The sequence below is a fragment of the Gorilla gorilla genome, chromosome 1 (assembly GCF_029281585.2).
Source record: "Gorilla gorilla gorilla isolate KB3781 chromosome 1, NHGRI_mGorGor1-v2.1_pri, whole genome shotgun sequence".
Lineage (NCBI taxonomy): Eukaryota > Metazoa > Chordata > Mammalia > Primates > Hominidae > Gorilla > Gorilla gorilla.
In genome coordinates, this window is record NC_073224.2 from 23,894,906 (window position 1) to 23,915,870 (window position 20,965).

General features: G+C 41.4%; 2 protein-coding genes across 10 annotated transcripts in view; both read right to left on the reverse strand.

The window, feature by feature from the left end:
- Positions 1-4,343, reverse strand: part of RBM34 (RNA binding motif protein 34) — a 29,402-nt gene extending 25,059 nt beyond the window's left edge. Inside the window, exons 1-3 of the mRNA XM_055372666.2 lie at positions 4,216-4,343; positions 3,935-4,109; positions 3,553-3,689 (exon numbers count right to left, since the gene is read on the reverse strand). Of these exons, the coding sequence (XP_055228641.1) occupies positions 3,553-3,689; positions 3,935-4,109; positions 4,216-4,268 (365 nt within the window). The 5' untranslated portion in view covers positions 4,269-4,343. The remainder of the gene's footprint in view (positions 1-3,552; positions 3,690-3,934; positions 4,110-4,215) is intronic.
- Positions 4,344-4,394: 51 nt separating this feature from the next.
- Positions 4,395-20,965, reverse strand: part of ARID4B (AT-rich interaction domain 4B) — a 164,773-nt gene continuing 148,202 nt past the window's right edge. For 6 of the 9 annotated variants that reach the window (XM_063707944.1, XM_063707935.1, XM_055372635.2 and 3 more), the window contains 4 exons: positions 19,045-19,158; positions 16,448-16,663; positions 13,929-14,075; positions 8,212-9,962 (listed from right to left, as the gene is read on the reverse strand). In XM_063707944.1, the coding sequence (XP_063564014.1) occupies positions 9,835-9,962; positions 13,929-14,075; positions 16,448-16,663; positions 19,045-19,158 (605 nt within the window). In that variant the 3' untranslated portion in view covers positions 8,212-9,834. Of the gene's footprint in view, positions 4,501-8,211; positions 9,963-13,928; positions 14,076-16,447; positions 16,664-17,997; positions 18,154-19,044; positions 19,159-20,965 lie in introns of those variants that run through there. The other 3 variants (XM_055372630.2, XR_010134397.1, XM_055372650.2) reach the window with 3 other exon arrangements.

The window sequence follows — 20,965 nt, forward strand, 5'->3', positions numbered from 1 at the left end:
ACTCCTCCCCTGAGGACAGGGTCCATGTCTAGTGTTTTGCTCATTACAGTATATAAAGTGCCTAGCAGGTGTGAAAGGAAACGAGACAGTACAGTAAGGTGGGAACCAGGTCAGGAGAGACCTTCAGTGTTACACGAAAGTGCTTAGATTTTATCCTACTGAAGATGAGGAGACACTGAAGACTTTGAGAGCATCCAAAAAAGATCATCTGGGCAGAAGAGTGGAAGATAATTAGAAAGGGGATAAGGTTGGAGAAGGGAGACCAGTAAGGAGATGGTTACAACAGTGTGTACCTGAGAAGACTGACCAGACTGACCAGAGCAGGGAAGGAAGTGAAGACGAAAAGGCAGATTAAAGAGATAATTAAAAAACAGCATCATCAGGACTCGGCAACTGATTAGCTAAGCAAGAAGAGGAAAGAAGACAGGATGACTCTCGGGCCACTAAGGCAACTAGAAGGCTAGTGGTAGCGCTCATGCCAAGGAACAGGTCTGATGAGAATGATGAGCTCCCAGTGGAGCATTCTTACCTGGTGGTACATATGGAATAAAGAGGTGCAAATGCCAGGAGGCAAACAAACATACATGTCTGGAGATCAGGAGAGAGATCACGGTGGGCACAAGAGATACTGCCCCCAACAAAGGGTGACAAAGGGTCACAAGAACATGACCAAGAATGAGACCCCTGAGGGAAATGCACATTTAAAGAGTAGTCAGAGGAAAAGATACCACAGTAACACTAAGAAAGAATTGGCAAGAGGACAATCAGAAGAGATTTCTCTCAGAGAATCCAGTAGCTTCAACAAGAAAAGCAGCCACGTGAAAGGTAACAGAGGACTCATAAGACAAAAGCTGCACTGCCCATTACATATGAGAGGTCAGGGTGGCCTCAGTGGGCACTGCTTCAGTGGCACAGTCAGGACGGAGAATAAAACCCACCACCACCAGAATGCAAGTGCGTGGAAGGGTGAACAGATCAAGAGAAGGGAGAAAGTACAAGAACAGACTACTTTTCCTAAAAGCTAGACTGAAGGGAAGGACTGTGGGAATGGTAGCAAACAGAGACATGCAATTACATGGGTTTTTTTTTTGGCGGTTAGGGGGAATGTCCTTTTTAAAGATTAGAATCGTGAGCACAACTATATAGCAGAAAGAGGGATAAGGGCCAGGCACGGTGGCTCACGCCTGTAATCCCAGCACTTTGGGAGGCCAAGGCGGGTGGATCACCTGAGGTCAGGAGTTCGAGGCCAGCCTGGCCAACATGGTGAAACCCCATCTCTACCAAAAAAATACAAAAATTAGCTGGGCGTGGTGGTGGGCGCCTATAATCCCAGCTACTCAGGAGGCTGAGGCAGGAGAATCGCTTGAACCCGGAGGCGGAGGTTGCAGTGAGCAAAAATTGCACTGTTGCTCTCCAGCCTGGGCGACAACAGTGAAACGCCATCTCAAAACAAAACAAACAAACAAAAAACGAGGGATAAGGGAAAGAGGCGAACGTGGATGGATCTGACGGCACAGTCCCTAAAAAGGCAGAAGAACATATGTGGTACACACAGCACCCAGGTGGTTGAGTTAATCTTGGACAAGAGGGAAGACACTCTTCTCTAACAAAGAGGGGAAGAAATAAGGCTGTGTACAGATGCATTAAGTTTAAATAGGACAAAAAGTAGCAGTTCCCAACTGTTAGTGATTAACAGCTCCAGAACTGGTACAAAGGTCTTCAGTTGAAAGGAGAAAAGGGAAAAGGAAATAAGGGGCTTGAGGAGAGTGGCAAAGAAGAGAGGAATGAAGACTGTTAGCTAGGTACATGTGATGGGATCACTATTTGCATCTTGATTCAAATACACTGTTAAACAACATTATGCTGGCCGAGCATGGTGGGTCATGCCTGTAATCCTAGCACTTTGGGAGACGGAGGTAGGAGGATGGTTTGAGCCCAGGAGTTCAGGACTAGCCTGGGCAACATAGCAAGACCCTGTTTCTATTTTTTTATTAAAAAAAAAAAAATGCTGACTGGATCACTTGAGTCCAGCAGTTTGAGACCAGCCTGGGCAACATGGCAAAATCCCGCCTCTACAAAACATACAAAAATTAGCTGGGCATGGTGGTGCATGCCTATAGTCTAAGCAACTCAGGAGGCTGAGGTGGGCGGCTGGATTGAGTCTGGGAAGCAAAGATTGCAGTGAGCCACAATCGCACCACTGCACTCCAACCTGGGTGACAGAGCCAGACCTTGTCTCAAAAAAAAAAAAAAAAAAAAGTTAATGAGGGAATTGAAAAAATTTAAGAACACCAAACTCAGCCAGGTGTGATGGCTCACGTATGTAATCCCAGCACCTTGGGAGGCGGAGGCAGGTGGATCATGAGGTCAAGAGTTCGAGACCAGACTGGTCAATATGGTGACACCCCGTCTCTACTAAGAATACAAAAATCAGCTGGGTGTGATGGCGCGCGCCCATAGTCCCAGCTGCTCAGTAGGCTGAGGCAGAAGAATCACTTGAACCCAGGAGGTGGAGGTTGCAGTGAGTCGAGATTGCGCCACTGCACTCCAGCCTCGGCGACAGAGTGAGACTCCATCTCAAAAAAAAAAAAAAAAATTTTTTTTTTAAAAGCAAACCAGGCCAGGTGCAGTGGCTCATGCCTATAATCCCTGCACTTTAGGAGGCTGAGGTGGGTGGATCACCTGAGGTCAGGAGTTCGAGACCAACCTGGCCAACATGATGAAACTCTGTCTCTACTAAAAATACAAAAAATTAACCGGGCATAGTGGCGCCTGTAATCTCAGCTCCACGGGAGGCCTGAGGCAGGAAATATCACTTGAACCCGGGAGGTGGAGATTGCAGTGAGCAGTGAGCTGAGATCAGGCCACTGCACTCCAGTCTGGACAAAAAGAGCAAAACTCCGTCTCAAAAAAAAAAAAAAAAAAAAACGCAAACCAAATTCTTTTATATACATGCTGAAATATTTATAGATGAAACATAAATTTTCATTTTGCTTCCAAATAATGAGGTGGTGGCTGGGCGAGGTGGCTCACACCTGTAATCTCAACACTTTTGGAGGCCGAGGTGGGCAGATCGCTTGAGGTCAGGAGTTTCAGACCTGCCTGTCCAACATGGTGAAACTCTGTCTTCACTAAAAATACAAAAATTAGCTGGGCATGGTGACGCAGGCCTGTAGTCCCACCTACTCAGGGCCGAGGCAGGAGAATCGCTTGAACCTGGGAAGCGGAGGTTGCAGTGAGCTGAGATCACTGCACTCTACTGCAGCCTGGGCGTGGCATCAAGACTCCATCTCAAAACAAACAAAAACAAATAATGAGGGGGTATATGAGTGGGGTAAAAATACAAAAAGGTTAGCCAAATATTAGTAATTGCTGATGCTGAGTACACGGGGTTTCTTGGCCTTTTCAACTTTTCTATATGTACTGGATTTTCCATAATAAAAGTTTTGAAAGAAAGTAGAAATATGAAATAAAACTGACGAATATTCCAAGTATAGGAATGTTAATTTACCATATAATTTCTTTAACATCAAATAAGAGAATTTTACCAACCTGTCTGCCAACTTTTTTTCTGCGTTAGTGTGTTTCTTCTTCGCTTTCACTTTTTTTGCAGGTTCTTGCGAAAGTGGTCTTTCAATCTGGGATGTACTTTCTTCCTCCTCATTCCGTTTCGTTTTTTTGATGGTTTCCTTTTTAAAAGTTTGAAGTTATATTTGAGACCCCATACTTTTAGAATTCTGACCCTAAGCCATAATTCGGTCTTTCTAAATAAGCATCTCTTCTCTCTCACTGGTATGTAAGAGTCATGAAAGGTTACTTCAAATGAATCCTGTCTGCCCCCTTTAGAAATCACGCTTCACGCGGTAGGTAAGAAGATTGTTTTGTATGTAAGTGGTTCTAACGAGCTATTCGGGAAGAAAGCCCAGTGACTTACTTTAGGCACAGGCACGTACACGGGTTGAATCTGGGGCTCCAGAGAACTGAAGAGGGACGCCAGCCGACCGGTGCCACCTCTGGAATGGTGCTCGCCGCGAAATAAGCTACTGGCGACCTGTCCAACCCTGTAGTCTTCCGGCGGAATCCCGCGAACGCCGTCGTCAGGATTCTCTCTAGAAACGGACGCCAGAAACTCAGCCACGCCACGCACCACCAATTTGCCAGCACGAGGGAACGTACAACATCCCTCCCCAGGTCCTCGTGCCGCGCGCCACTCACCCCTCCTGGACACTTCTCTTTCTCTTCCGTTTGCTCATCCCTTCCAAGGCCATTCTTACTCCAAAGACTCCCAGACTGCAGCTGCGCACCAGCTCGCACTTCCGGGTTCCGGGCACTTCCGCTCTCTGGCCACGCCCCCTCCCCTCCCGGCAGTCGGCCGCCGGGCGGCGGTGAAGGGAGGCGCTGGGTGAGGGAGCGGGTTTGTCGCCGTCGGTTGGTGGTCCTCGCCGTTTCAGAAAAGCCTTGTTTTGGGAGTGAAGGACGTCTTCTGGGAGTGGTTGAAGCCTGCAGTGTGAAGAATCAGCCAGGCTAGGAGCGGGGTGTCCACCCAAGCCGAGAGAGAAACACGTAGAATACTGACTTGTTGAAAAGGAGGGAGGGAGGTTTGGCAAGAAATGCGGTTAGGGGTGAACGCACTGGGGTGTTTACAATTTGCTAATCGCTGTGAAGAGTACAAAGGAATTCTTTGTACTCTTCTTGCAACTTTTCTGAAACATGACATTATTCCAAAATAAAGACCACAACTCTAACGAGTCACGTCAACATACAATTCGAAAGATTGTAATGCGGACATGCTATTCTACCTGGAAAAGTAGATACTTGGCATTCAAAACGCTTCAAGGTGTTCTCAGCCCGTCTTCCCAGACTCATCTCCCTCCAGCCCCTGACATTCAAGCCTGCTTTCTCCACTGCCTCTACAGTTGTTATTCCTGTCCCCTCTGCTGTAATTGCCCTCCTCTTTCCCCTTCTGCAAAATAATGCCCATCCTTCAAGGCCTACCTCAGATACTGCCTAACTTAGTATTTATTTGCAGCCAGGTGCGGTGACTCGCCTGTAATCCTAACACATTTGGAGGCCGAAGCGGGAGGATTGCGTGAGGACTAGGAGTTTGAACCAGCCTGGTCGATCTAGCGAGACTTATTCTCTGCAGAAAAGAAATTAGACGGGCACCTTCGCGCTCGGCGCCTGTAGTCCCAGCACTTTGAGAGGCTCGGGCAAGAGGATCCCTTGAGCCCTGGAAGGTCGAGGCTGCAGTGAGCTGTGATTGCATCACTACACTCCAGCCTAAGCGGCAGACCCTGTCTCAAAAAAAAAAAAAAAAAAAAAAAATTCTTTGCTGTTTACAATAGGGATATTATCTTTTCCCAAGCCCCTATGTTACTTACTATAATCATTTTTGATCTGCTTTAGTGTTAGTTACACTCTCTTTAGATGTAAAGGCAAGACAGTAAGGATTATGTTTTATTCATCATGTATGCTGTGTCTCCATTAGCTGTACATAGTGAATATTTGTTAAATTGACTCTCAGGGTAATAAAAGATTACTAGTTAAATCATTCAATAGTTTGAGTGGCAAAATAGGATTTGACTTTGTTGTTATTTTCTTTGAGACAAGATGTTGCTCTGTCACCCAGACTGGAGTGTAGTGGTGAGATCACGGCTCACTGCAGCCTTGACTTCCTGGGCTCAAGCCATCCTCCCACCACGGAGTAGCTGGAACTGCAGGCAGCAGCACCATGCCCAGCTAAATTTTTTTTTTTTGGAGACACAGTCTCGCTCTGTCGCCCAGGCTGGACTGCAGTGGCGCCATCTCAGCTCACTGCAACCTCCGCCTCCCGGGTTCAAGTGAGTCTCCTGCCTCAGCCTCCCGAGTAGCTGGGATTACAGGTGCATGCCACCATACCCAGCTAATTTTTGTATCTTTTTAGTAGAGACCGGGTTTCACCATGTTAGCCAGGCTGGTCTTGAACTCCTGAGCTTGAGCAGTCCTCCTGCCTTGGCCTCCCAAAGGGTTGGAATTACAGGCGTGAGCCACTGCATCGAGCCAGGATTTGACTTTGAGTCTTTTGGGGACAGCCTAGCTTTTTGAAAGCTACTCGACCAAGTTGACTGGGAATATATGTGACTTTTACTTCCCCCTTCAGAGAAATTTATGAAAAAAGTCCACAATATTCAACTGCTCGGCCCTGGGTTTTGATTACTGGACCCCTTATTTCGGTTTCCCATAATCTTGATCTTCTGGTATTTCACAAAGATGAAGAAAGCTTATCCATACATGCATGCGATACAACTCAAAAATCTGTTCTCTCCAGTCCAGTGAAGAAATTATATTCTATATTTCTAGAATTATAGAATTCTATTCTGTGTATTTTTTGAGACGGAGTTTTGCTCTTGTTGCCCAGGCTGGAGTGCAGTGGCACGATCTTGGCTCATTGCAACCTCCGCCTCCCAGGTTCAAGCGATTCTCCTGCCTCAGCCTCCCGAGTAGTTGGGATTACAGGCATGCACCACCATGCCTGGCTAATTTTATATTTTTAATAGAGACAGGGTTTCTCCATGTTGGTCGGGCTGGTCTCGAACTCCTGACCTCAGGTGATCCGCTCGCCTTGACCTCCCAACGTGCTGGGATTACAGGTATGACCCACCGTGCCCAACTAGGTAGCAGATACATATAGAAGAAAACAGACTGTGAAAGCAGCTGTGGTTGCAGATAGTTTTAAAATTATCTTCATCGCCGTTCAGTGCTGTTTTTAACCATTTAGAGATCACTTACCGCTTTGAGAGTTTTTTAAAATATGAGGACATGGTGGGACAAGGTGGCTCACGCCTATAATCCCAGCACTTTGGGAGACCAAGACGGAAGGAATGCAAGCTCAGGAGTTTCAGATCAGCGACTGCGCCATTTGCACTCCAGCACCTCCCGAAGTGCTGGGATTACAGGCATTAAACCACCACGCCCGGCCTCTCTTTGTATTAAACAAAGGTTTTCTTTTTTTTTTGAGGTGGAGTCTCGCTCTGTTGCCCAGGCTGGAGTGCAGTGGCGCGATCTCGGCTTACTGCAAGCTCCACCTCCCAGGTTCATGTCATTCTCCTGCCTCAACCTCTCGAGTAGCTGGGACTACAGGCGCCCACTACCACGCTCGGCTAATTTTTTTTTTTTGTATATTTAGTAGAGATAGGGTTTCCCCATGTTGGCCAGGATGGTCTCGATCTCTTGACCTCGTGATCCGCCTGCCTCGGCCTCCCAAAGTGCTAGGATTACAGGCGTGAGCCACTGCGCCTAGCCAAGAAAGGTTTTCTGTTGGTAGAAAGTCCAATAAGTGGGGCCAAAAAACTAGATTATAGATTTTTTAAAGTTTGCGGCAAAGCAGTGTTTCTGAACCCAGATGCATATTAATATCACTAGAGACCTTTAAAAATTAAAGATCAACATCCAGGTACTACCCCCAACCAATTAAATATAACTCCTTGGGAGTGGGGTGTGAGTACTGAATATACTTTTAACAATGTCCAGATGATTGCAATGTGCAATAGAAGGCACACTGAAGTATAAAAGACCCGGAAGGGTCTAACTAAATTAAAAATTTTAAAAAGCCGCTGGTAATAGTTTCAAGTGTTAAATAAATTAAAAAAAAAAAACTTAATTTTCAATTTGGACAATTCTCCAAGTGATAAGAAAAATATTTAAACTCAGACTCAAGCAAAATAGTGTGTGCAAAGATAAAAGAATGCCTAGGCTGGGTGTGTTGGCTCCCACCTGTAATCCCAGCACATTGGGAGGCCAAGGTGGGTGGATCACATGAGGTCAGGAGTTTGAGACCAGCCTGACCAGTACGGTGAAATCCCGTCTCTGCTAAAAATACAAAAATTAGCCAGGAGTGATGGCAGATGCCTATAATCCCAGCTACTCGGAAGGCTGAAGCTGGAGAATTGCTTGAACCCGGGAGGTAGAGGTTGCAGTGAGCTGAGATTGCGCCACTGCACTCTAGCCTGGGTGACAGAGCAAGACTCCGTGTCCAAAAAAAAAAAAAAAAGAATGCCTAATACATTCCTTATCTGATTAATGGACTTTTAATTTTCATAGGTAGAATCTTCCCTCTTTTATGTATCAATTAATCCCCTGTGATAATACATGCTGGATATGTATGTTCCAGTCAGTCACCACATACAGAAATGAACTAAAATTACTAAATCTTTTAGAAACAAAAATCAAGGATTCACAAACTATGGCATTTTATTTCAGAGCCTTTGCTTACATTTGTACAATATATTACATAATTCTTCATTGTTTGCAGATCCTAATATATACTTTATAGCTTTTATTCTATAAGCTTTTTTCTTCAACATTTTGCTGTCAACAAATCTTTACAGTCCTGTACAAATTTGAATAACTTGAAACCATTTTCAACAAAATTAGTTACTGTAAGCACACACTACAAGACTGAAAATGCTTTTCTTAGAAAAGTTGAATGTAAAGGATTCTGACACGTTAGCATCTACAACAAAACGCATTGAAATTCCCACGTCGTATTGCCAGAAAACAAAGAAAACATGCCAGCCCCATCCAAAAAAAGTACACAGAACTACAATTAAAACAGTAAAACAGTCTGTACAATAAAGTACTGTGTATTAACAGTGCCAGATATTAAATAGCTTGAATGAACACATCCGCAATATACAAATGTCTTACAAAGGTGAAGAATTAAATACAAGTGCCAAACAGAACAGAGATTGGAATCATACAACATAAAGTCAATACAAGTGAAAACAATTTTGCATTCATTTTGGATTTTATACAAGGCATTTAATTTTATAGGCCTACCACCCCCATTAGCTATTTATATTTAAAATAACCACCATCCTTTTGAGACAGTTCCTATCAACAATCTTGAACCATACTAATACATTACTTGTTCCTGAAGTCCTTTTGTTGTAGCTCATAATAAAATAAGCAATACAAATGAATTATCTGTATTTAAGGGAAAAGAAACATTTACAAGAAAACACAAAAATATAACTGTTATAATTCATTATGAATAAATATACACTTTGAACTGGCTAAGTACAATCTTTATACATTGTTTAAGATTTAATACAGTTTATTAGCCATTTTCTTTTTTCACACAATGTATATCAAAATTAAAAAAAAATACTGATTTATAGAAAAATGGCAAAGTACAGTAGTTCCATTCCAATTTGAAGGGCCATGAAAAGCCACTGCAAGACCTTTTAGCCTAATTCAAACCTGTAAACATGTTCAGTCTTTTTTAAAGAGAATCTTTAATATTTGGTTACCAGGATTGATGTCTAATATCCTGTTAACTGCAGGTTTTGAATTTATTACATGTGCTTGACTTATACAATTAAAGCCACCCTAAGGTGACTTGCTTTAAAAAACAATTACCTTGTACAAATGAAAATAGGTTCATATTTTTTCATAAATAAATGGAAAAATATCAAATGTTCCAGCTTTAACAAAATACAAGGGAATACATATACAGTAAGTTATCTTAACATGTTCTGACCCACCCCTTAACTATGCTTACTGTATTGTCTCTACAGGCAGTGAAAAGCCTCCATTTGCCACAGTGGAAGGCCTTCAAGTTACCAGACACACAATTCCCAGACAAGTTGGAAACAATTATTGCTTGAGGAAAAGCAGTTCATTGTACTTTTTCTTCATAAAAAAGTGCACTTAAGTGCCAAGTCAGCTTGTCAAGAAACAATTTTTAAATATAAAATAGTGCTTGTCTGATATTTTTTTGTGCCACTGTGCAGTATAAAAAAAAAGTGGCCCTCAACAGCCATTAAGTGCAAAGTGCTTTAGCAAGTCCTGCTGTCACCTGCACTCAACTGACATTCCATTTTGTGATGTGCTGGACATTGATGGTTCAGCTAAAGTTAACATAACAGCAGCTGTTATGGAACTGGATGAAGGTGAAGAGGAGGATGAGGATGTAGCAGCACCTAAGGAAAAGGGAGACCAAACCAAGAGCTTAATAAAAATTTATGTCTAACAATAGACAGAAAATACTAGTCCTCTGAACTAAAATTCCGCTGTATTGTCCAAAATCATTTAGCTTACAACAACAGTGGTCAATTCTCACAGTACTACGATGTGAAGAAAGGAAAAGCTAGTGCAGCTCAAGAAGCTAGACAGTGCCCAACTACAGAAGTAATGAAAAGGACAGACCAGGGAAGGCTCCTGCTCCTGCATGGGTCAAAGAGGGAAAGAACTGTGCCTAGTCTACAAGACACAGAAATAAAATACAGAATACACTTTTTGTAACAGCGAAACAAGTATCAAAACAGGAAAAATCTGCAATCCATCCAAAAATCATTTGTCCCCTCCTAATCCCTCCATCTTTCTGTACTTAGGAGTTTTCTTGTACATGTAAATGGTGACAAGAGTGGGAGGCTTAATTGCTTCTTCAAGTTGGATCAAAACAGTGCATAGCTCAACTGTTGCATTCTCCTCCACTAGGTTTACAAAGCAAATAACACATTAGTTATTTTCATCAGAGGAAGTCTCTCATTGTTTCCTTTTTTCGTTTTTTTGTTTGTTTTTTGAGACAAAGTCTCGCTCTGTCTGTCGCCCAGGCTGGAGTGCAGTGGCTTGATCTTGGCTCACTAAAAGTTCTGCCTCCTGAGTTCACGCCATTCTCCTGCCTCAGCCCCCCCAGTAGCTGGGACTACAAGCGCCCGCCACCACGCCCGGCTAATTTTTTTGTATTTTCAGTAGAGATGGGGTTTCACCATGTTAGCCAGGATGGTCTCGATCTCCTGACCTCATGATCCGCCCATCTCAGCCTCCCAAAATGCCGGGATTACAGGTGTGAGCCACCACGCCCAGCCTGTTTGTTTTTTTGAGACGGAGTCTCGCTCTGTCGCCCAGGCTGGAGTGCAGTGGTGCGATCTCGGCTCACTGCAAGCTCCCCCTTCCCGGTTCACGCCATTCTCCTGCCTCAGCCTCCTTTTTTTTTTTTTTTCCTTTGAGATGGGAGTCTTGCTCTGTTGCCCAGGCTGGACTGCAGCAGTGCGATCTCAGCTCACTGCAACCTTTGCCTCCTGGGTTCAAGCAATTTTCCTGTCTCAGCCTCCTGAGTATCTGGGATTACAGGCATGCGCCACCATGTCCGGCTAATGTTTGTATTTTTAGTAGAGATGGGGTTTCGTCATGTTGGCCAGACTGGTCTCGAACTCCTGACCTCAGGTGATCTGCCTGCCTTGGCTTCCCTAAGTGCTGGAATTACAGGCGTGAGCAATCGCGCCCGGCCTCTCTCACTGTTATAAATTAGTGTTCATAAATTAATATTTTTAAATACATGCATAGATTTAAAAAATTCATTCAGTACAGGGGTAATAGGATAGAAAAGCAAATCTCACTCTCATCCAGGAACCTCCTAATCACCCAAATTCCCTTCCCCATTGCTACCAGTTGATTCATATTCATTACAACTCTAGAAAAAAGGCTGGCAAAAAAACTACCCCAGGGGCAAATCCGGCTTACTTGTCTTTGGAAAGAAAAATTGTACTGGAACACAGCCATGCCTATTTGTTTACATATTGCCTATGGGAGATTTCACACTTACCATGGCAGAGATAAGTAGTTTCTACAGAGACCACATGGCCCACAAAGCCTAACATATTTATTGTCTCTTTACAGAAAATGTTTGCAACCCCTGTTCTACAGGAATTTTATCTCTAGAATCTAGAGATATGATATGCAAATTTAAAATATGTAGATATAGCAACACCTTTAAAAACATAAGTGGAGGCCAGGCACGGTGGCTCACGCCTGTAATCCCAGCACTTTGGGAGGACTAGGTGCGCGGATCACAAGGTCAGGAGATCGAGACCATCCTGGCTAACACAATGAAACTCAGTCTCTACTAAAAATACAAAAAATTAGCCAGATGTGGTGGTGGGCGCCTGTAGTCCCAGCTACTACAGAGGCTGAGGCAGGAGAATGGCGTGAACCCGGGAGGCGGAGCTTGCAGTGAGCCAAGATTGCACCACTACACTCCAGCCTGGATGACAGAGAGAGAGACTGTCTCAAAAATTAATAGTAATATTACAAAAATTAGCTGGGCATGGTGGCACGCACCTGTAGTCCTAGCTACCCGGGAGGCTGAGGCAGGAGAATCACCTGAACCGGAAGGCAGAGGTTGCAGTGAGCCAAGATCGCACCACTGCACTCCAGCCTGGTGACTGACCGAGACTCCATCTCAAAAAAAAAAAAAAAAAAAAAAAAAAACACACACACAAGTGGAAGCATAGTTCAGTGTCTGACTTTTTTAAAACAATATATTTTAAGAGATTGTTCCATATCAGTACATACAGATCCTTTTCTTTTCAAAGTTGAGTAGTATTCTGTATTACAACTGATAACTTATATATTTCACTACACTGTTCCTGCATTGGTTTTAGTTTTAATTTTTTTGGTAAGAATGATACCTTATTTGGGCCAGTGGCAGTGGCTCATGCCTGTAATCCCAGCACTTTGGGAGACTGAAGCAGGCGGATCACGAAGTCAAGAGATCGAGCCATCCTGCATCCTGGCCAACATGGTGAAACCCCATCTCTACTAAAAATAAAAAATTAGCTGGGCGTGGCAGCACGCTTGTAATCCCAGCCACTCGGGAGGCTGAGGCAGGATAATCGCTTGAACTCAGGAGGCGGAGGTTGTAGTGAGCTGAGATCACGCCACTGCACTCCAGCCTGGGCGACAGAGCAAAACCCCATCTCCAAAAAAAGAATGATACCTTATTTGATTTGCATTTCTTTGGTAACCAGGATAAGCATTTTCCTATGGATTTTTCTTAAAATAGTATTTAGGAACTGACTTTTAATGCTAACCCAGTAGACAGGCTCTATTTAGCAAAATCATTCATTATAAAGAATTTGTGGTGACTATATTTACAAAACATTGTTTAGAAGGAGTTTCTGGATAGATGTCTTTTTCTTTTTTTGAGACAGAGTTTAGCTCTTGTTGCCCAGGCTGGAGTGCAATGGCATGATCTCCGTTCACTGCAACATCTGCCTCCTGGGTTTAAGCAATTCTCCTGCCTCGGCCTCCCAAGTAGCTGGGATTACAGGCGCCCGCCACCATGCACAGCTAATTTTTTGTATTTTTTAGTAGAGATGGGGTTTCACTATGTTGGCCAAGCTGGTCTCGACCTCCTGACCTCAGGCAATCCACCCACCTCGGCCTCCCAAAGTGCTGGGATTACAGGCATGGGCCACTGTGCCCGGCCTCCTCCCAGATTTTAATTTATCTCACTTCCTCATGTCATTCAGGTATCAACAAAAATATACTGACCATTTGTAATCTAAAGTAACCCATCCAATCACTACCTTAACATCATTTTCTTCATAGTGCTTTCAATATCTGAAATTATCTTATTAGGATGTTTTTGGTAGAGTATAAACTCTATGAAAGTGAATATTATGATCTGAAATAATTTTTTTATTTGAGATAATTTCACTTTAGAGATGAGGAAAATAAGACAAAGAAATTAAAGAATTTGCCTGAAAATAGACAAAGTCATGACAGTCTAACTGCAGAGTGAGAAATTCTGGTTTATGTTTAAATAAAGTAAAAATACCGGCAGGGCACTCTTGGCTCACGCCTGTAATCCTAGCACTTTGGGAGGCCAAGACAGGTAGATCACCTGAGGTCAGGAGTTAAAGACCAGCCTGATTGACATGGCGAAACCCTGTCTCTACCTAAAAAATACAAAATTAGCCGGGCTTGGTGGTGCATGCCTGTAATTCCAGCTACTTAGGAAGCTGAAGTAGGAGAACTGTTTGAACCCAGGAGGTGGAGGTTGCAGTGAGCCGAGATTGCGCCATTGCACTCCAGCCTGGCGACAAGAGCGAAACTCTGTCTCAAAATAAATAAATAAATAAAAATAAAGTAAAAATACTTACTTTCTCTCTCTTTCTTCTTTAAACGCTTTCTTCTCCGATCAATGGAAGCTACTTCAGATTTTAATGACAGATAATGTTTTCTGATTTCTTGAAGTTTTTCTTGAAGAATTGTGATGCGTTCGGCACTTGTCATATTTTCCAGGTCCGCTATAAATTTAAAGCTTTCATTAACAGACATTTTTTAAGAAAATTTTAACATATAAAGGAGAGAACATCGAGCATGGCTGCTGAATAAGGTTGAGGCAGATGAACTAAAAAACTAAGGCTTCTGAAATATTTGTTTTCCAAATTTTTTATCTAGCCTAGAACAATGCCTGGCACATAATAAATGCACAATATTTGTTGAATGAATATGTACAGCATTAAACACCTTAAGATCTACATATATCCACATCCATATACAGTATTACCACAGTAAAAAATCACACTTAAAAATAAAACTGGGGCTAGGCATGGTGGCTCACACCTGTAATCCTAGCACTTTGGGAGGCCGAGGCGGGCGGATCACGAGGTCAGGAGTTCGATACCAGCCTGGCCAAGACGGTGAAACCCTGTCTCTACTAAAACTACAAAAATTAGCCGGGCATGGTGGCGGGTGCCTGTAATCCCAGCTACTCGGGAGGCTGGGGCAGGATAATCGCTTGAATCTGGAAGGTGGAGGTTGGAGTGAGCCAAGATTGTGCCACTGCACGCTAGCCTGGGCAACAGAGTGAGACTCTGTCTAAAAATAACAAAAACACAAAAACAAAACAAAAAACCTGGAAAGACACCAAAATGCTAAATTGTACACACTTTTTGAGTAACAAGACTGTGGATAAATTTTTCTCTTCCGTTCTCTGTTAATTTTTAGGTTTTTTTAAAGAGTGTGTAAAAATTTAAATTAGAAGGCAATTTTAAAAAGCTCTAAAGCAATCTTCAATCTCCTAAGAATACTTAAGGCATTTCCTTGTGTGAAAAACTCTAGAGTAGTATTAAAAATATATACATATTGGCTGGGTGTGGTGGCTCACACCTGTAATCCTAGCACTTTGGGAAGCAGAGGTGGAAGGATCAGCTCAGTCTTGAGCTCAGGAGTTCAAGATTAGCCTGGGCAACATAATGAGACCTCGTCTCTATTTAAAAAATATATATATATATATGTATACCTAAAACATATATATATATACACATATACCTTTTTTTAAATGAAGATTTATGAAGATTTCTCACATATACAAAAGTATAGAGAGAAGGATAGTGAACCCCATGTACTCATTATCCAGCTTCAGTAATCATCAATTTATGGCAAAACCTGTATCATCTGCACCCCTATCCATTCCTCACCCCAACACCAGATACTTTTAAATCAAATTACCGACATCATATCAGAAATATCTTTTTTTTTTTTTCTGAGATGGGGTCTCACTCTGTCGCCCAGGCTGGAGTGCAGTGGCGCGACCTCGGCTCACTGCAACCTCCACCTGCCAGGTGCAAGCAATTCTCCTGCCTCAGCCTCCTGAGTAGCTGGGACTACAAGCGCGTGCCACCACGCGCAGCTAATTTTTTGTTTTATTAGTAGAGACGGGGTTTCACCATGCTGGTCAGGCTGGTCTCAAACTCCTGACCTCGTGATTCACCCACCTCAGCCTCCCAAAGTGCTGGGATTACAGGCATGAGCCACTGCGCCCAGCCATATCAGAAATATCTAGTCAGTGTTGGCATTTGCCTCGACTGCCTTAAAATTTTTCTTTAACCAATTTATTTATTCAAATCGGGATCCAAATAAGGTCTATACATTGCAATTCATTAGTACATCTATTAAGTTTGGTAAAGCCTCTTTTTCAGAGTATTGGCATGAAGAGTTACTAGGATTGGGGCTGCGCATGGTGGCTCATGCCCGAAATCCCAGCACTTTGCGAGGCAGAGGCGGATGGATCACCTGAGGTCAGGAGTTCGAGACCAGCCTGGCCAACATGGTGAAACCCCATGTCTACTAAAAATACAACAACAAAAAAAAAATTAGCCAGGTGTGGTGGTGGGCGTCTGTAATCCCAACTACTCGGGAGGTTGAGGCAGGAGAATCATTTGAACCAGGGAGATGGAGGTTGCAGTGAGCAGAGACTATGCCACTGCATTGCACTCTAGCCTGGGCGACAGAGAGACTCTATCTCAAAAAAAAAAGGCCAGGCGCAGTGGCTCATGCCTGTAATCCCAGCACTTTGGGAGGCCGAGGCGGGCGGATCATGAGGTCAGGAGATGGAGACCATCCTGGCCAACATGGTGAAACCCTGTCTCTACTAAACACACAAAAAAATTAGCTGGGTGTGGTGGCGCACGCCTGTAATCCCAGCTACTCGGGAGGCTGAGGCAGGAGGATGGCTTGAACCCAGGAGGCTGAAGATTACAGTGAGCCAAGATCACACCACCGCACTCCAGCCTGGTGACAGAGCGAGACTCTGTCTCTAAAAACAAAAACAAAACAAAACAAATGAGTTACTAGGATGAAGTTTGTATGCTTGTCAATTTAACATGTCACTTACACATCTGAAAACTCCATTTGTAAACTTTGGGTAATCGATTACTGGGTTCCTTGAGATCAGGATCCTTATCACCATTCTTTCCACATTTTCCTGGAGACTGCGTCCTTGCGGGAGATTTGGTACTATGAGACTTCATTCCAGTGGAAACTGATTTGACTGGCTGACTCTTAGTTATACTTTCACCAGCTGAAAGTTCTTCACTATCACTACTATTTGCTGAAAGAGAAAGAAAAGATTTAATAAACAAAAATGTAACAATAAATTTGTCACAGATTTTAGTAGGTAATTTAAAATTAGCCATTTGAATTTAGTCCTACAGAAAACAACCTGCCTAGAAACCTGGAAAATCATATACAAATGCAGCAGCATCTTAGGAAAAGCAAAAACAAAAAACTCTTCTTACCTGAACTGCCAATAATACATATACTTTTAAAATCACTCACACTAATCTATCATTATGCTTGGTAGACTGTCAAATATACAGTAATCATCTGAATGGCTTTTTACTCTATTATGTTAATACATAAAATATATCATCTTTTAAAATGATTAACTGTAGAAACCTCTACAATGAATATGTAACATTGGGTATATGCAACATTTTCCTGCTCCTCTGGCCACAAACAAATAATGATGCACAATCATCATATTCAATAAAGAACTCCTTGGGAATAAACTCTGAAGTTTGACATGTATAATGAAATTACTCTTAAATAACTCCTATGCTGTGGGTTGACTAAAATAATCAGTTTCACCCTAATAAAATATTCAGTATTTTATGAACAATTCAGAAGTCTGTGTAACAATTATGTTACAACTGCTATTGCTAATTAAACTTCAGCACTAAAATGGAAATACTTGACCTTGACAGCTTACCATGTGAACAGGTAGGTGATGGGATTAGTATTTCCATAGATAACCTCTTTCTGGATACAAAGTATTAGTTTAGATTCCATCAGAATTAATTCATGTTACTAAATTATTCTCTTGAATGGTTAACTCATTCTGATTTACCATGGCAGAATCCCAATAAGTAAAATGGGAGAACACTATATCTCTGTATTATATGAATATACTAAATAACTCATTGAAGATGCGCTCTCTTAGGAAATGTCATTTAAATAGTAAACTCTTGAAGACAAAAACACCACAGTGAAAGAAAAAACACTTTAAATATCCTACCAGTTACACCAAACAATTGATGACTGACTGATTTGGCATATATTTACTGATTTTTCACTTAACAACATCACCAAAAAAAAAAAAAAAAAGGAGTTAAACTCTCAAAGCCAGAAATTATTCCAAATAGTAAAGGTACATAGCAGCAACTCCTCCCACTGTGAAATTTTGGGAATAAAGAAACTCCACCACTGGTTGACACATATACACAAATTCCCTCCCAGCTCCCCCACTGCTGCTCTGGAACCCCTGGCAACTCCTAGCTAAGCCACCCAAGGCTTGGCCCCACTCTATGCAGTGGACTGTCTCAGCCTGGCTTTCATGGCCTTGCTGAGCACAGCCGCCCGGGGCCCCAGGGACGCCATATTCACCGCCTGGAAGTCATATGGGCTCAGCAGAACCTCGGGGAGCTGGCCGAATAACCCTTTTCTGCACTGAAGTGCAGCCAAGCCGGCTGCTAGCAAAGGTCAGGCAGTGGAGGTGGCAGGAGTCTCCTGGAAGAGCAGCAGGAGGTCAGTGTGGGGCACCTGAAAAAAAATTCTTTACATATTTTCTGCTTCTTACTTTGTCTACAAAAGAGAGATAAAATGTGCAGCCCTCAGAAGAAATACAGTATATATATTTTCTGTGGATTGATGCACGGAGTCGTTGCTAAAGTTGGAGCATACTTAGCAAAAAGTATTGTTTGTAGTTACTCTCAGGTCACATAATATAGAGTACCAAAGACAAATGTTGTAGACTGGAGTTGTTGGAATTATAGTTCTAAAGTTATCTTGATTGTTATACTTCTATGCTGATTTTGCCTTGAAGAATTACTAAGCAATCAATTTCACTGTAATAAAAATAACATATAGTTGAAATATTTCACAATGTGTGATACATTTTATAGCAAGTGAAAAGAACTGTGGAATACAAAGGTAACAAATATGTTGATGTTTATAATATATTGGCTACTATTTCAAAAACAGATTACTTGATTTTTCATCAGCAATCAATACCACCGCTGAATAACACCAACTTGCTTAAAACTAGAATTTACCTAAGATTAGAAAACCTGTGTTTTTTTTGTTTTGTTTTGTTTGTTTTTGCAGATATTCTTTTTTCTTTTTATTATTATACTTTAAGTTCTAGGGTACATGTGCACAATGTGCAGGTTTGTTACATAGGTATACATGTGCCATGTTGGTTTGCTGCACCCATCAACTCATCATTTACATTAGGTATTTCTCCTAGTGCATGTTTTTTTTTTTTTTTTTTTTTAAAGCAAGTAGCCTTACAGAATTTGTGTGACTTTTTTTGAGTGTACAGACAAAATCAAAATAGTGTACTATCCCGTACCCTGAATACCATTTTCTTACTGGGGGTAAAATTATCAGCTATTATTTTTATATTTTAAAAATTAGAGATTTCACACTTACTGCCTTTTCCCTTCTTTTTGTTGTTTACCACTGTTGCTTTATGGCTTCTTTTCTGCTTTTTTGATGAACTTCCTCCTCCCTGAGCATCTTTCACTCTTTTCTGACCTGTACAGGCTATGAAGGGAAAGGAATTAAGTAACACAAAATAAAATCCAACATTCCCTAGGTATAAATTAATTCCACATTTTAGAAACATAGAACAATCCAAAACTACATGTTCTTTATGACATTTATAAGTTGTCACAGAACTTACAATTTTTAAATAAACTGTCATTAATGGAAGCTCAATTCTTATACATAATAAAAGTCAGGGTTTTTAAAAAGGCAAACAAAGTATGCACATCCTTCTTTAAAAAAATCAGATATAAACTGAAAATAGTCCTTAATATAGTACTGGGAGTTTATAAGCCTAGTAATTAAAAGTATATGCTGAAAATAAAAACTGAAATTTGTTAAGATTCAATAAAACCAAAATATTAAGACTTAATCACATGTTAAAATGTTAATGACATGATGTCTTATAATCATATTAATATAATTTTTAAATGATATGATATTAATGAGGTAAATTTTAGCAGTAATTCATACTTGGTTCTTTTTTACCAATTTATGTCAAGAATAACTAAGCTCCCAGGGCACTGTTTGGTTAACATGCATACCATTTACAAATCCAACATAGTAGTTCTAAAAAACGTCTCATCTTCTTGGTGGGAAATTATTGCAAAACATTACAAATAAATGTCTCCCTTTTCTTCAAGGACTAGCCCAAGTCCTACATCTTCACTAAGATGTTCCAGGCTTCACTGATGAATCACTACTCTGAACTGTAGCATTTTTCTATACTACTCATTTGGTCCTTAACATCTATATTTCTGTCTAATTCATATATGTTATCTCTCAGACTATATAAAATAAGATTTTTTCTCCAGAGACTAATAAAGTACTATCTCCATTCAGTTCCAATGTCAGACACTAAATCAACCTTCTGTGTATAAAACCTAACTTCCTTGATCAAAAACAGGACAAGTAATTAACTGTCTGCAACTTCCTAGCTTTTTTTTAAATGGGTCATATAATCTTACTTACAACTTTTCCTAATACCTTTTTAAATTTTTAATATTTCTTTTTTATTTTTTACACCAAGTATGTGAACCCACCTAATGTCATTTTAATGTAACAATTTAAGTGAAACATAAAGGAGACGTAGATATTGACCATACTGAAGCACAGAATCATAATTGTCAGGTTTCTCTCCAAGAGAGTTTAATTCTAAAGTGTTCAGATACTAAGAAATAAAAACCTTCAATGTAGAGTAAATTAAGAGGAAAAAACTACATCTAAATAGTAAAACTTAAATTTTAACTTGTGATATAGTGGGGACTCTCCAATATTCATAGTAAGTAAATTTATTAAAATGTGGCCATGTGAAACAGGTGCTTAAGAACCTATTTCCGGCTGGGCGCGGTGGCTCACGCCTGTAATTCCAGCACTTTGGGAGGCCAAGGTAGGTGGATTACCTGAGGTCAGGAGTTCGAGACCAGCCTGGCCAACATGGCGAAACCCCATCTCTACTAAACAAAATACAAAAATTAGCCGGGCGTTAATCCCAGATACTCAGCAGGCTGAGGCAGGAGAATCTCTTGAACCTGAGAGGTGGAGGTTGCAGTGAACCAAGATTGCACCACTGCACTCCAGCCTGGGCAACAAGAGCAAAACTCTATGTCTCAAAAAAAAAAAAAAAAAAAAAAACCAACAAAAAAAAAACACCATTTCTAAAGAGATATAAATTACCCTAAATTTAGGAGTAGCTTTCAAATTCCACAATTATTAACCTAGTTAAGATTAAGATTCAAAAGGGCAGTGTTGACTTAGTCTATTAGCAGACAAGATATCCTCTTTTTTTTTTTGTTAATTTTAATCT